At 36.8% G+C, this 14,918-nt stretch overlaps 1 protein-coding gene across 1 annotated transcript; it reads left to right on the top strand.

Annotated features, from left to right (window-relative positions):
* The first annotated feature begins 42 nt into the window (after window positions 1–42).
* On the top strand, window positions 43–6,472 carry LOC105737541 (membrane-spanning 4-domains subfamily A member 4A-like). The gene is made up of 4 exons (XM_012509515.2): window positions 43–47; window positions 94–241; window positions 4,468–4,569; window positions 6,401–6,472. Exons 1-4 carry the CDS (start codon window positions 43–45, stop codon window positions 6,470–6,472), a joined length of 327 nt encoding a protein of 108 aa, XP_012364969.2.
* The last annotated feature ends 8,446 nt before the right edge of the window (window positions 6,473–14,918 follow it).

Raw genomic sequence — 14,918 nt, 5'->3', positions numbered from 1 at the left:
GTAGACAGCAGTGTAAAGTAATTAATAGAGCTATATCTGAGGATGATGTTGGATTGCTTAATTAATTTTCATTTCTTTCTAAGTTGGAGGTAGTCTAGGAATGAATATCACCAGTTCAGTCTTGGCTATATCAGGGATCTTAATCAATGCAATAAGCTTGACATTTTATTCATTCTGTTACCATTACTGTAACCACGATCAGTTGTCAAGTAGTTGTTACATGACTATGTCCATTTTATTGGTGAGTGCTTTCTCTTTTCATGAGATATTATCATAGAAGCAAGTTTGGGGGAGTGCTGGCTCTGGCAACAACAGTAATTCCCTAATTGCTGAATGACTTTGGAAGTTGGAAGTGATTGAGAAATAGAATAATCTCTCATTTAGGAGTTAGGTACACATCTCATCTCTGTCTTTATTTTTCCTCTATATGTGATGAGGCAAAATGGGAAGAAATCTTATAGTTATAGAACACCTACTCCTTAATAGTTACTGTGCTGGGTATTTTGCACAAATTTTTCTGTTTAATTTTAAAACATTGATGCAGTGTCTACTGTTATCTCCTCCAGACCCCCCTAAAAATGGGGTCAATAAGTCAGTCCCGGCCGGGTGCGGTGGCTCACGCCTGTAATCCCAGCACTTTGGGAGGCCGAGGCGGGTGGATCACGAGGTCAGGAGATCGAGACCATCCTGGCTAACACGGTGAAACCCCATATCTACTAAAAATACAAAAAATTAGCCGGGTGTGGTGGTGGGTGCCTGTAGTTCCATCTACTCGGGAGGCTGAGGCAGGATAATGGCTTGAACCCAGGAGGTGGAGCTTGCAGTGAGCCGAGATAGCACCACTGCAGTCTGGCCTGGGCGAAAGAGCGAGACTTCGTCTCAAGAAAAAAAAAAAAAAAGTCAGTCCCTATTCTCGAATAATAAAGTAAAATTGTCTTGAACAGTATTTTATAAGTGGTAACTCAGTATCCTTTCCAACATCTTTGGATGTTCTTGCAACGTTAACCACTTTTATCCTCAACATGTGGCACCTAAAAAATTATCAATCTCCATTTTGAATTTTACTACTTTTTTTGTACCAATTGTCCTTATTTCAATGCTATCTCAATTGCTTTATTCTGAAAATTGCCACTTACACAATATTTTGTAAGTAATAAAACTTTTTGATGTTTTGGGCCATTGGGTAAGTGTAGGGGGAAGAGTTCTTGCAGCACATCACAGCAGACTAAAATGCACAATTTAATCTTTATAATTATTATTATTATTGTTAGAGATGGAGTTTCACTCTTGTTGCCCAGGCTGGAGTGCAGTGGCAGAACCTCTGCTCATTGCAACCTCCACCTCCTGGGTTCAAGTGATTCTCCTGCCTCAGCATCCTAAGTAGCTGGATTTACAGGCATGTGCCACCACGACTGGCTAATTTTTGTATTTTTAGTGGAGACAGGGTTTCTCCATGTTGGCCAGGCTGGTCTTGAACGCACCTCGGCCTCCTAAAGTGCTGGGATTAGAGGTGTGAGCCATGGCACCCAGCCAAATCTTTATTATTAAAAAGCCTATTGGTCATTTTCAACACCACAAAATTTTCGGTTACTTTTCCTCTCTATGAACTTTCAGGCTTTCACCTTGCTGCTTAGTTCTTTTCCTCACTGTGCCCTTCCCTCACGTGTACGTGGAAACTCAACACTCTTCCTAACTTACTAGACAGAATCAATTGCATTCTGTTTACTTCATTTCTAACTAATCCCACATAGTCTTGAGGGCTACGTAGTCACGCCAAAATAACCGCTTGCGGTGTCTTTGCTAAACTAATTTACTTCCCTTGAGATATCTAATGCTTTTTATAGTAAGTAATTTTATTTCTTGCTGCTCACTCAAAATAAGAAAAGAAAGCTTCTTTTGAGAATTTCACAAATTTTCCCAATGTCACTTAGTTAGAAATTGGCAAAAGCAAGATTTGACTGTAGAACTTCTTGTCTCTAATTCCCCTCTGATTTGCTATTGTTATCCAGAAGAAGAACCTTACTTTTAGTTTATGAGGCTCTCTTCATTCATAGACTTTAATGGCACAATGATAGAGACAAAATCTGGAATTGGCCAGGTTCATAGGGCTGATTTCGTGGGCATGGGACCTGTGCAGTTACTCAGGACTTCAGAGTTAAAAGAGCCCTGTGCTTGATTTAATGCTCTGCTGTTGCTATCTTGAAATTATTTTTAAAAATTTTAAACAAGACACTGTAAATTACGTAGCTGGTTCTGCATTCATCTCAATCACCTTTCCCAGAGGCCATAATGAATTCCTATTAACTGTGTGAACATTTTTATGCCTGTTCTCATAGCAGAGGACCTCCATAAGAGCTTTCTGGGATTTGAAGCAATGGGTCTCTTCTTGCCTGGGCACCTGCACATTCAGTCCACAGGTCTATGAGCCCATAGTGTATGCCCCATCACAGGGTTGGCACCCCGGTAGACATAAGAAAGGGAATAGTTCCCTACCACAAAGGAACTTCGGTTCTCCTGGAAGAAAAAGATAGAAATGCTGGAAAGCATATAATTATTAAAGAGACTAGAAAAAGTTGAGCTCTAGAAAAAAGTAGTTAGAGTCTACCACCTGGAATCATTAGGCAGAACCATATGAAATTGCCAATGATCAACTATGCTTAACCTAGAAAGACAGCAGTTTCATATAGCTCAAGCTAAGATATATATGTAATTTTAACAAGAGAGTCTATAAATTACATAGCTGGTTCTGCATTCATTCCGGTCACCTTTCCCAGAGTCCATGATGAATTCCTGTTAATTGTGTAAACATTTTTATGCCTGTTTTTATAGCAGGGGACCTCCATAAAGGCTTCCTGGGATTTGAAGCAACGGATCTATACTTGCCTGGGCACCTGCACAATCAGTCCACAGGTCTATACACACGCTACGTTTTTTGGAAGTCCAGCCCTGTATTTGTTTTTGTAAATAAAGTTTTATTGAAATGTAATGAACCCATTTATTTACATATTGTGTATTGCTGCTTTTGTGTTATAATAACAGGTTTGAATATGTGTGCCAGAGACCTTACGGTCTGCAAAACCTAAAGTGTACATTATCTGGCCTTTATGGAAAGCTTGCCATCTTCTAGTCTACCCTTCTAGAAGGTAAAATCCTTGAAGACAGGGGAATTATCTGTTTTGCTTGCTGCTCTATCTTCTGTACCTACAACAATGTCGGAAACACAGAGGCCACTACAGCTGTTGAAGGCACAAGAAAATAAAAAAGCAATGAATGCAAATATTCTCAAGGTCTCCTTAAGTCTGCATTACTCATATCCTGAGCTCTTGGTCTATTGGTTCTTCCTCAACAGAGGGACTATCCCTAACCATGGAGAGAAAAAGAGAGAATATTTAAACCAGATAATCGCTGCATCAATCCTGGGTAAAATTATTAGAAATGAGTGTACTACCCAATGTTCTCCAAATTTTGACCATGTTTCTTGGCTGAAGACTAGACCTAAAGCCAGTGCTCTGGGGAGATGGATTACAGACTGACCTACTTGATGTTCATTGTTGTATTAGCTTCTTATTGTTACTTTAACAAATTACTACAAATCATTAGGCAGAACCATATGAAATCATTTAGTGTCTCAAGACAACACAGTTTGGTTATCTTATGTTTCTGGAGGTCAGAAGTTCAAAGTGGGTCTCACTAGGCTAAAATCAGAGTGTTGGCAAGGCCGTACTCCTTTCTGAAGGCTTAGGCAACAATAAGTTTCATTGCCTTTTCTGGCTTCTGTAGGCTGCCTATGTTTCTTGGTTTGTCATCCCATCCTCCACCTTCAAATCAAGCAATGCAGCATCTTCAAAACTCTCTTGAACTCTATTCTGCCTGTTGCTTCCACTTACAAGGATTCTGTCATTATTTTGAACCCACCTGAATAATCCAGGAAAATTCTCTCATTCCAGCTAATAAGCAACCTTGATTTCAGCTGCAAATTTAATCCTTTTTGCTGTGCAAAAAGAACATTGGTCCCCCAGGGAGGTCTGCATTCTAATCCCTAGAAGCTAAGGATTAGGGGACTAGGATGCAGACCTCCCTGGGGGACCATTACTCTGCTTACAATCACTAAGGTATGGAATCATAATATTTTCTCAATGATATGAGTTTCTAGTACTCAATAGGATATGATGACAATTATCTTTACACTACCTTCCTAACTTTTTAGAGCACTTTCATCTTCCATGCCCACAATAGCACTGGGAGGTATTGAACTAGGGAATAAATGTCTGTGATTATTTTATCAGTGAAAAAAGTGAGAAGTTACTTCAGCAGATCAAGAACTGGTCAAGGGAATGGCTGCCACTGGGAGGCAGGTTTCCTGACTCCCAGCCAGTGTTTTTTCTCTTATGACATTGTGGTTACTGGTAAATGTTTTCGCTTGTCATCTCCATTTCTCACATTCCCTTGTGATGAGTTTTCTCCTAGGATATGGATGGCATGGTGCTCCTCTTAAGTGTGCTGGAATTCTGCATTGCTGTGTCCCTCTCTGCCTTTGGATGTAAAGTGCTTTGTTGTAGCCCCAGTGAGGTCAGTATTGGCCTTCATTTGAAGGTATCTGTATTACTTTCACATTGCTGTATAATCAGTTAAACAAACTTATAGTGTTAAAACAGTACACATTCATTATATTTCAGTTTCCGTGGATCAAGAGTCTTGGCCCAGTGGATGTGGGTCCTTGGTTCAGGATCTTATGACTCTGTCATCAGGGAGTTGGCTGGGGATTCTGTTTCATGTGAATGTGGTGGAATTAATTTCCTTTAAGTTGAGAACTCATGACAATGTACTTTTTCTTTGAGATCAGCAGGAGAGTCAGAGTCTCTAGTGTTTTAATCCTCTCATAAAGCATTCATACGAAGAGGTGAGGTCCATCCAGAATAATGAGTTTTTTTATAAACTGAAAGTCAACATATCAGTACCTACACACGGGACTTGTATCCCATCTTATACACAGGTTTCACCCACACTTGAGGGGTGGGAATCACAAGGGGTCAGTGAGTGTCACCTTAGAACTCTGCCTAGCACAAGAGCAAAATAAAAGCTCTTTGTCCACTTCCTTTCTCACTCAAAGGGCGTAACCTCTGAATCCAGATAAGAAAATATTTCACAATGAAGAGGTCCCCAAAAGTACTTGATTTTATTCTATTATCCTATTACAACAACTTTTCCTGGAATACGGAAGGAATATCATGATCTCAGACTTCTCTATCAGTCTGTGCCCACCTGCCCACTCTCTTACCCTGAGACCTGTAGCAGATGCTCTTGGCAGTTAAGCCAAAAGAACGTCACACAGAGAGAGGAAAGTGAGGAATGGAAGGAGAGAAGACATCAAGAAAGAGGCTCTAAGAATAATGGGGTGGGATATCTTCCAAGAATTGAGGGTTCCAGAATGAGGAAATGGATAGTAAAACCCCAACAGCTACTCATTACCTTCATTACCCAAAGTCTGAAAGGCAGACAAAACCGTCAGCCAAAGAATAAAGTAATTGTAGTTTGAAGAGATTGTTTCTCTGGTGCCCTTCTCCATCATTTTGTGCCTCTCTGTCTTCTCTAGAGATTCCCAGGCAACACCACATCCCACTCCCCAACAGCCCTCCCTCATAGAAGAGAGATTGTCTATAGCGCATTAACTCTAGTAGTGGGGTTTTGCATTGTAAAACCCTAGAAGTGAGAGATTCTCAGCAATTACCAATGATTTTGTAATTTCATCAAGTGAAGTAACTTTCATGTCATAATATTTAAGTCTGTGTTCCGTTTGGCTCTTTGCATAGAAGCTGGGGAATGTTGTTTCCCTAATACCCTGGTGTGAGTCCAGAAAAGCAGTGGCTTTGGGGCATATCTTGGCTAAATCTCTATCTCTTCCTGGTCCCCCACTGTGCCCTACCAACCGAATGTTGCACTGAGTTTGTGGAAGAATAATCAGAACTTTTCTTAGTTTTCTGATGATCCCTGCTATTCTGGGCCAGTGTGGTTTTTGCAATGCTTTATTCATAACCAGCAAATCATGATTTGGGTATGTTGATGTCATCAGCATGAACAACCTGATTTGGAAGAAGAGCCCCATATTTTTCATGACACCTTGGTTTACCCATCGTATTGTGCACTGTCATCCACATGTAAGACTGATTTACTTGCAAGACCAGGGCAGTGGTCATCAGCAGCTCAGGGCAAGAGCTATTACTGAATGTTGTGTCCTAAATCTGGCCTGATCTAAAGAATGAGAAGCCCCACATGATTGATATTGAGAATGAATCAGAGAAGAAAAGAGTAAACTCTGATAATGATGACTTTATGTGGGCAGGAAAGGGGCACTCTGAGGTGATTTGGGTCACTCACCTATGGCATTCTGATTGTTTCACAGGTTGTGTTAATTCTGCCATCAAATTCTCACATGGCAGAAACAGCATCTCCCACACCACTTAAGACATTTTGATGCTACCAAAAGATCAACAGAAGAATGCTCCAGAAATCTATGCTGACTGTAACACAAGAACCCCACATGAGAAAGAACCAGAATCCAACTCCAATACTGATAGACATACTGATATCATTATTACATGTAATCCAACTATGACCTCTCTGTGTGTGTGTGTGTTTGTGTGTGTGTGTGTATATATATTCAAAATTATGTTCTCATTTTTTCCCCTGGAACTCAACAACTCATTTCACTGGCTCTTTATCAAGAGTACTAGAAGTTAAATTAATAAATAATGCATTTAATGAGGCAACAGCACTTGAAAGTTTTTCATTCATCATCAGAACTTTATATAAAGGCATTAAACTGGCAAATAAGATTTGGAAGCAGAAGGGCAAAAAGGTATTGCTAAAATGAGGCCTCCATGCAAAACACATACTTCTGCTCCCCTGTATAACATTCCTCCCACTTACTTGACTTTTTTCTGCCATATTTGGGGACCAAAGTGCTTTTTCCTTCATGAAGTGGAGATTCATGCCCTTCTCCCCACTCCTTTTCCTTCTGCTTTCCTTCACCCATAGAAAGTACCTTGGAATAGCATAGTCAGTCCTTGCATGTGCACAAGCTATCATTTGAGTAAAAGTATACATGGAGTAAAAATCATATGAAGGATCAGATTCAACTTATATTTTCTATTTCTTCTTCTTCCTCTCCTTTCCCCCACCTTCTGCTGGGCAGAATTATATCTTAATCAAATGTGTATCCTGTGCCATATATGGAAATGTACAACACATGGTATTTGTTAAGTGTTTGTTAATTACATTTGCTTTTTTATTGCAGAGCAAAAATAAAATTAGAAGCAATACTTTCATGTGCTACCTCCTTTCTATTCAGATGCAATATGATGGAAAGAGACTAAATGTTGATGTCGACAGTACTGTATGGTGGTAAATAATGTGGACTTTCTAATCAGACAACCCTGGGTTTTCATCTTGCTATCCCATCTCTGTTGTTTACTACCTATGTAGCTATGAACATGCCACAAAATTTCTCTGTGCTTCACATTTCTCTTCAGCAAAATAGTAGTAATATTTTCTGGCCCATAGACCTATGATAATTTCTTGGTATAATAAAGATAGAGCAATTAGCACTCTGGTACATATGGAGCCTCAAAAGCTTTAATTAATACATATACATATATATGTACGTATATACATATTATTTATATTTGTCAGTTCATCATTTTATTCAGCATATATTTGTAAAGTATCTATAATGAGGCAGACATTGTTTTAAGCATATAAGAAAATAGTGGTGAATAAGAGAGATAATATCCTTCCTCTTGTAGGTTAAACTTTTATGGGACAGGACATAGATTAACATAAAACAATTAATCAAAACATTTTTATATGCTGTTAAAAGCTAACTGGAAGAATTAACATGCTGGAGAGTGGTTGTTGGTAGTGGTTGTGAAATATGAGTCATTAGAGAGTAACCAGGAAAGTTCTTTTTGAGGAAGTGATATTTTCATTATGATGAGATAAAAAGTATTGAATTTGCATAGACATTCATATTTTCCAACTCAGTATATAGGATTTCTCATTCTGCCCTACACTCACATATCTATTGTATCCACCTTTCTCCATGCACTCTTTTCATGGGAATGTGAGGCCCTCCTTATATCAATGCTAACCTGTCTACTTTCTCCAGCTCCAGAGATGGGCAGTATCTGGAAAAAGTCAATTACGACATTCTATCTTCTTGGTTGAGGATTGAAAGGTAATCTAGCAAGAACCACCAAATAGAACCTTAATACTATTGCTTACTATTATGTAGTATATAGAACCTTAATACTATTGCATAGATGTTCTATGTCTCTTATGGGACATCAATGAGAATACATGTAGCCTGCTTTATTACTGGCATATGTGTGTGTCTATAAAGGAAGTAGGTTTAAAAAAAAGTCAAATAAGCAGAAATAGCAATAAATGGAAATGAAAGGAATCCTTGATTTCATGGTTGAGCATCTGTCTGTCACAGGGTTCATATAGTAGCATGATGGCTGCTGATTGCAGCAAACTTACCTCTTCACAACTTCAAGCCCAACAGGAAAGAGGAAAGAGAGGGAGATCATTTCTTGGACAGTGAAGTAAAAATGATGAGATTAATTTGATTGGAAATGTGTGAGTCATTCACACAATTAATTTTTCCTAGGTCACAAAGCTACCACAGAACTTCACTCTAGCTGAGTTGATGTAATTTGCTCGCAGACAAGAGCAGAACTGAGAAGCGCCAAGTGAATGATCAGACCCCAACAAAATCCTTTGCATCTCCAAGTGAAAGTTTACCTCAAGTAGGGCCAATCCCTGATGTTTTAAATATATAAAGGCAAGTCAAGAGAATTAACTGCTATAACTGGGCAAAATCCTTCAGTGGCTTCCTCTCTAATTCATAATAAAAGCCAGAACTCATACTAAATCCTAGAAGTCCTTACATCTCTTGATTGTTTGTTCTGTCTTGGATTTTGTAAAATATCCTAACTTATATCCTGATATATTACCTTGAGATTATTTTAAGTGGCTTGAGAATGCCTTCTCTTGGTTTAAATTAGTGCATACATAAGCTTTTTAAGGTTAACACTTATATGTGTTAGTACCAGTGTCAATAGTAATATGCAATTGGGATAAAGTAGTGGATCTTTTTCTCTAAGAGAGGAGCATTTAACTTCTACAGATGTCATATTGAGAATGACATGGCAGAACAGGCACCTGGAGTCAGGTGGAAAGGATAATCCTCCTACAAGTAATCAGCCAGGCACGCATATGATATAAATCAATTTTGTGTTTAGGAAAAACTCAGTGCGGGAAATTTTGTGTTTAGGAAAATGTATTTAGGAAATTGATTTAGGAAATTTTATTTTGTGTTTAGGAAAATTTATTTAGGAAAATAAATCAATTTTGTGTTTAGGAAAAACTCAAGTGGCTTTGATGTATATTTGGAAACTAGGACTGTTTTTGGCTTGGGTAATAGCTCTCAGTTGGCTACCTGAGAGGATTTTTAGGACAGAAGAAACATAGTAGGGAACAAGAAAAAGACTAGAAGCCAATGTAGTGTAACACAGGTGCATGAAATCAGATAATTTTAGAATGCTACTGACCAGATTGAATGGCAAGCTCCCAAACATTCTATATACAAAAACATCAAAAGGTTATTTAAAAATGTGTACTCTGTCATTAGTCTTCATTGTAAACACATTCATAGCACCAAAGGATAGGTTTGTTTTGAAAATATAGCAACAATTTACTAACAGCACACACCATAAATCTTCTCCTTCAAATCTTCAAGAGATAGGTCCTCACCAACACCAATTCCTTTCCTTTAGATCATCTCAACTTGTATTAATAAGACATAGAGGAAATTTGATTCTCTGTCTGCTTAATGATTGCAAGTGGCTGCTCTGCTGGGTTGAAGTTAGGCCAAGAATTGCCTTTGTATTGGCTGGTATGTACATGTCTGAGTGCAAGGGCTCTGGCAATTAGTGACAGTGGTTAACCATCAATTTGCTCTGTGAATAATAAGAATAAAAACAAGTCATAAGGTCTTGAGTATATAAGGTGATATTACTGATAACTTCTAACTATAAGTAGTCCAAGCTATTCAGGTAGAGTCAGTATACTTGAGATGAAAAATGGTTTCTTTTTTTAAGAAGTATTGATCCGGTGTTTTTGTTTTTTTCCTTAGAGTTACTGAAGCAAAATGAAGACTTCAAACTAAGCTAAATTTGTGTATCATATATTTCTTTCCCCTTTATCCTCTAAATCTAATTTCTCTTCACTCATCCTATATATCAAATATTATAAGAAAAGTAATGATAATAAAAGATTAAAGAATATTCAGATGTGATTTTTTCAGTCAATGATAAAGAAATAGGTAATCAATAATGAACAATTTGTAAGTGTACTATAATAGCATTGCTGCAAAAACTGCTATCTATTGAGAAAACATGCATCCAACTATTAAAGGTAGTTTATATTTATAAAATCAAATTAAACCCACTTGTAAATGTAAGAGAAGCCTCAAAGGGCTTCAATCATTGTTATAACAGTTATAATAGGTATTTCTATACTTGAGGTTGGAAAATAATAATACTGAATACTATATGCAAAGTCGGGAGCAAATCAACAGTTCTAACCGTCTAACAGTGATGTGTCATTCTTATATTACACAGTAAATTGGATCATAGAGCATGAAACAGATTCAGGAAGAATCATCTCGGGTGTTCACAATGACCATTAAAAATCTGTAGTTGAACTTAGTTTAAATTAACTGTTTTTAAAATTTGCCATTTTCCACAACTCTTATTTTTCTTGATTCTGAGTCCTGATCCTGTAAACTTGCAATACTCTGTGGAAAGGATTTCAAGACTTTTATCTTTAATAAGAGCATGAATTAAACCAGGAGAAAGGAAATAAAGAGATGAAGGCCACTGCTGTGGCTACTGAAATAACTGATGCATTTTATCTTAATACTTAACCGGATATTTCCTGTTTCTTTGGTTTGTATCTTGTTATTAATTTTCATCATTAAAATGCATAATAGCGTTATAGTAGCACATGTCTATATTATTTTTATTCATTACCAAAATTGATTTGGCCATTCTAAGTCTTTATTTCATGTAAATTTTAGAAGTATCATGTCAACATATCCAATCCTAAAAGACCTTCTTGACTTTTGATTAGGAGGGTATTGAATTTATAGGTCTATAAAGGAAGAATTGCTAGCTTAACAATGTTAAGTATTCTAACCCATTAACAGAACATACCTTTTAACTTATTTAGGCCATCATTAATATGTCTCAGCAAGGTTTTTTCATTTTCTGTTAACATGAAGAACTTCCTTCGACATTTATTGTATTGATTTTTTCTGGCACTAAATTTTCTCAGATCTTTTTGTCTGTTGTCCGAATACATCTTTATTTTACCTTAAGTTTTGATTAATATTTTCAAAGGATGTGGATCCGATGTTGACAGCTTTTTCCTTCAAGTACTGTAATGATGTCTTATGACTGTCTTCTGGCTTACATAATAACTTATGAGAAGTCTGCAATTATTCTTATCTTTGTGATAATGTGTCTTTTTCCTCCTCTGCTGTTAAAATGTTCTCTTTCTTACTCATTTTTAGCACCCTAATGAAGTTATCCTTTGGTGTAGCTTGATTTTTCTTCATCCAGCTTGTGGCTAGTTAGGCTGTTTGGATCTGTGGGTTTATACTTTTATCAAATTTGGAAATTCCAGTGATTTATACAAATATGCTTTAAATTCATGCTCTCTTCTTCTTGGACTCAGATTACATGTTAGACTACTTCATACTGTCCCACTGATGCTTTATTAATGTTTCCAGACTTTTTTCCTACTCTTTGCTTCAGATTATAGAGATTCTATTTCCACCTTCCAGTTCACTAACATTTTCTTCTGGAAAACTTAATGTGTTGTTACTCATAGGCAGTGATTTACTCATTTCATATATTGTAGCTTTTATCTCTAGAAGTTCTATTTGATTCTTTTTTATATTTTTAGATGCTTTGTGTCCATGTATTTCTTGAAATTCTTATGCATATTTATAATGTATATTCTAAAGCACTTCTCTTTTATTGTAATCCTATAACTTACAGGTCTTTTTTAAATTAATTTTTCTCCTGGCTATTTGTTATTGTGATTTTTCTGTTTCTTGACATGCATAGCAATTTTGGATTAGATGCTGGATATTATGATTTTTATTTGATTGAGTGCTCAAATTTTTCTTTTTTCACAAGATATTCCACTTTATTTCTTGCAGGAAATTAAACTTAAAGACCAATTTGATTCTTTTGAGACTTTTACAAAGGCATGATAGGGAGGGTGTATTAGTCCCTTTTCACATTGCTATAAAGAACTACCTGACACTGGATAGTTTATAAAGAAAAGAGGTTTAATTGACTCACAGTTTCACAGGCTTTACAAGAGGCATGGCTGGGGAGGCCTCAGGAAACTTACAATCATGGCAGAAGGTGAAGTGGAAGCCAGCATGTCTTATGTAGTGGAAGCAGGAGGAGGAGAGAGTGAAGGAGGAGGTGCTACACACTTTCAAACAACCAGATCTCGTAAGAACTCATTGTTATGTGAACAGCAAAGGGAGAGTCCACTCCCATGACCCAATCACCTCCCACCAGGTCCCTCCTCCATCATTAGGGATTACAATTCAACATGAGACTTGAGTGGGGACACAGAGCCAAACAGTATGAGAAGGCTTATAGTTGTTATTAATTGGGGGTATGCTTTACTAATAGTTTATTATTAACAGATTAATTATTAAAGCATTAATCATCATTGACTTATTATTAATAACCTTTCTGGAGGTCTCTATTCTATCCCCCAAGTATTCATGGAAGTCTCTGCATTCTAGCTGATTGGAACTTGAATGTCTCCCAGCATTGTGTGAGCCCTGGTAATCATACAGCTTACAACTACCTGGCTAGTCCTTGACTGTACTTTTAAAATTTCAACCTATAAAGGTAGAGCTTAGTATTGGACAACAAATTTAGGATACTTGCAGATTTCTGGAACTCTGTCTCTGGAGAGCTATCCCCTTTATGGTTCTCTTCTCACTAATTCCAGCTGTCTCAGTGCCCTCAAATTCTGGTTTTTGTCTTCTGAAGTCAGCCATATCAGAATAAATCTCTCTCCCTGACCATGGTATGGAAAGTTTCTTCATGCAGAAAACCAGAGCAATTATTACATTCACTTTATTTTTTCATTTGTTAGTGTTGAAAATCCTGCACTAACTGTCCAATGTTTGGAAAGAGTTGTGCTTATTTTTTTTTCCAGTTTTCTTTATGATTTAAAAAATTTTATTGAGACAAGATCTAATTCTGTCATCCAGGTTCCAGTGCAGTGGTGCAATCATAGGTCACTGCAGCCTTGAAATCCTGGGCTCAAGGGATCCTCCCACTTCAGCCTCCCAAAGTGCTGGGATTAGAGGCATGAGCCACTGGGCCCAACCCAGTTTTTTAACTGTACAGAGTGGAAGATTAAGTCTGGTTCTATCATAATTGGAAGAGCTGAGCTTCAACTTTAAACAGATGCTCATGAATGTAAATATTAGCATTTTTATTTCTTTCTTTACATTTAAAATTTACTTAAGCATGTCAACATATGTAACTTAATTAAATCGATACTTCTAATTTAAAATATCCAAGCAGAAAATTGAAGTATTATCATTTTTATATGCTGTTATTTTTAGTCACCTTATTTAAGTTTCATGAAGTAGCTATTAAAAGACCCTAGCACATTCTAGTTATTTTATATTTAAATTAATTTGTGATATTTTCCAATGTTTTATATAGTAATATCCAGACAGTTTTAATGTATGCTCAAATGTCTTTTCTTCACACAACAAAAAATATAAGAAATATAATAAGACAAAATTGTACACATTCCAGGGAAAATATTTAAATCTTTTAATTAATTAAAAATATGTCCCTTGGTTTAAATTTTGAGTTTACTGTATGAAAAACACAGAAAAGATGTAAAAAGCAACATCCTTTTGATTGCCTGGTGGATAGAAAAACAAAAAACAACTAAATTTGAGATACAGTTTGAACAAAGCTGACAATGCTTTTGCCTTCCTGTTTGAATCTCTTCAAGATCAGCAATTTATTTTTTTACTGACTAAGGTTTCTTGGGATTGCTACTGCTCATGTGATTCCCAGGAACTTAACTACTTGTGAATAACTCTGTCAGGCTGATAATACTAGATTAAGAAAACAATTCATCTTCAATAAGTACACTCTTTCTAGCAGAAGAAGCAATTCAGAAAGTTCCTTGTGGTTTCCCCTCTGGATCTTTTCATCATCAATTTCAGCAAAGGGTGGTATTTTCCCCTAGTAAAAGGTCAAGGCAGCTTGTTTTAGTCCTTCTCAGACTCTAGGTACAGTTTCACCAGATACAGTGGGTAACTCCCATCTCTTAAATGGATGCTTTCAGCTTGGCCAGGAGGGGCTGGACATCAAGAGGAGGAAAGTCACCGTCTGGATGAGGCTCAGGAAGTGCTGTATTAGCTAGCTATCATCTAGGGTGATTCTTTTCCCCTTACGCCAGCAGCAAAGTGCTTCAACCCTTGCTGATTACTTCCAGTAATTTATTTTTAATCTTAATTTTTTTTCTACTTAGTATTCCCTCATATTTGGAAAAAAATGAAAACATTTCCATCTTACCTCCAGCTCTGAAGCCACAGATACTGTGCCCCTAACAGGGTCGCCAAATTGCTTAAATTACATACATGCATACATATATATATACACATGCCCACACATATATGTGGAATATATATATAAATTTTAAGTTATTTGAAAATTTATTTAAATACATAAATAATTTGTATATTACACACAAATGTATGTTATTTGAAAATACATTTAAATATATAA

This window comes from Nomascus leucogenys, chromosome 4 (genome assembly GCF_006542625.1).
Source record: "Nomascus leucogenys isolate Asia chromosome 4, Asia_NLE_v1, whole genome shotgun sequence".
Lineage (NCBI taxonomy): Eukaryota > Metazoa > Chordata > Mammalia > Primates > Hylobatidae > Nomascus > Nomascus leucogenys.
Note: the sequence above shows the minus strand (reverse complement) of the source record. Positions and strands in the feature narration are given on the sequence as shown.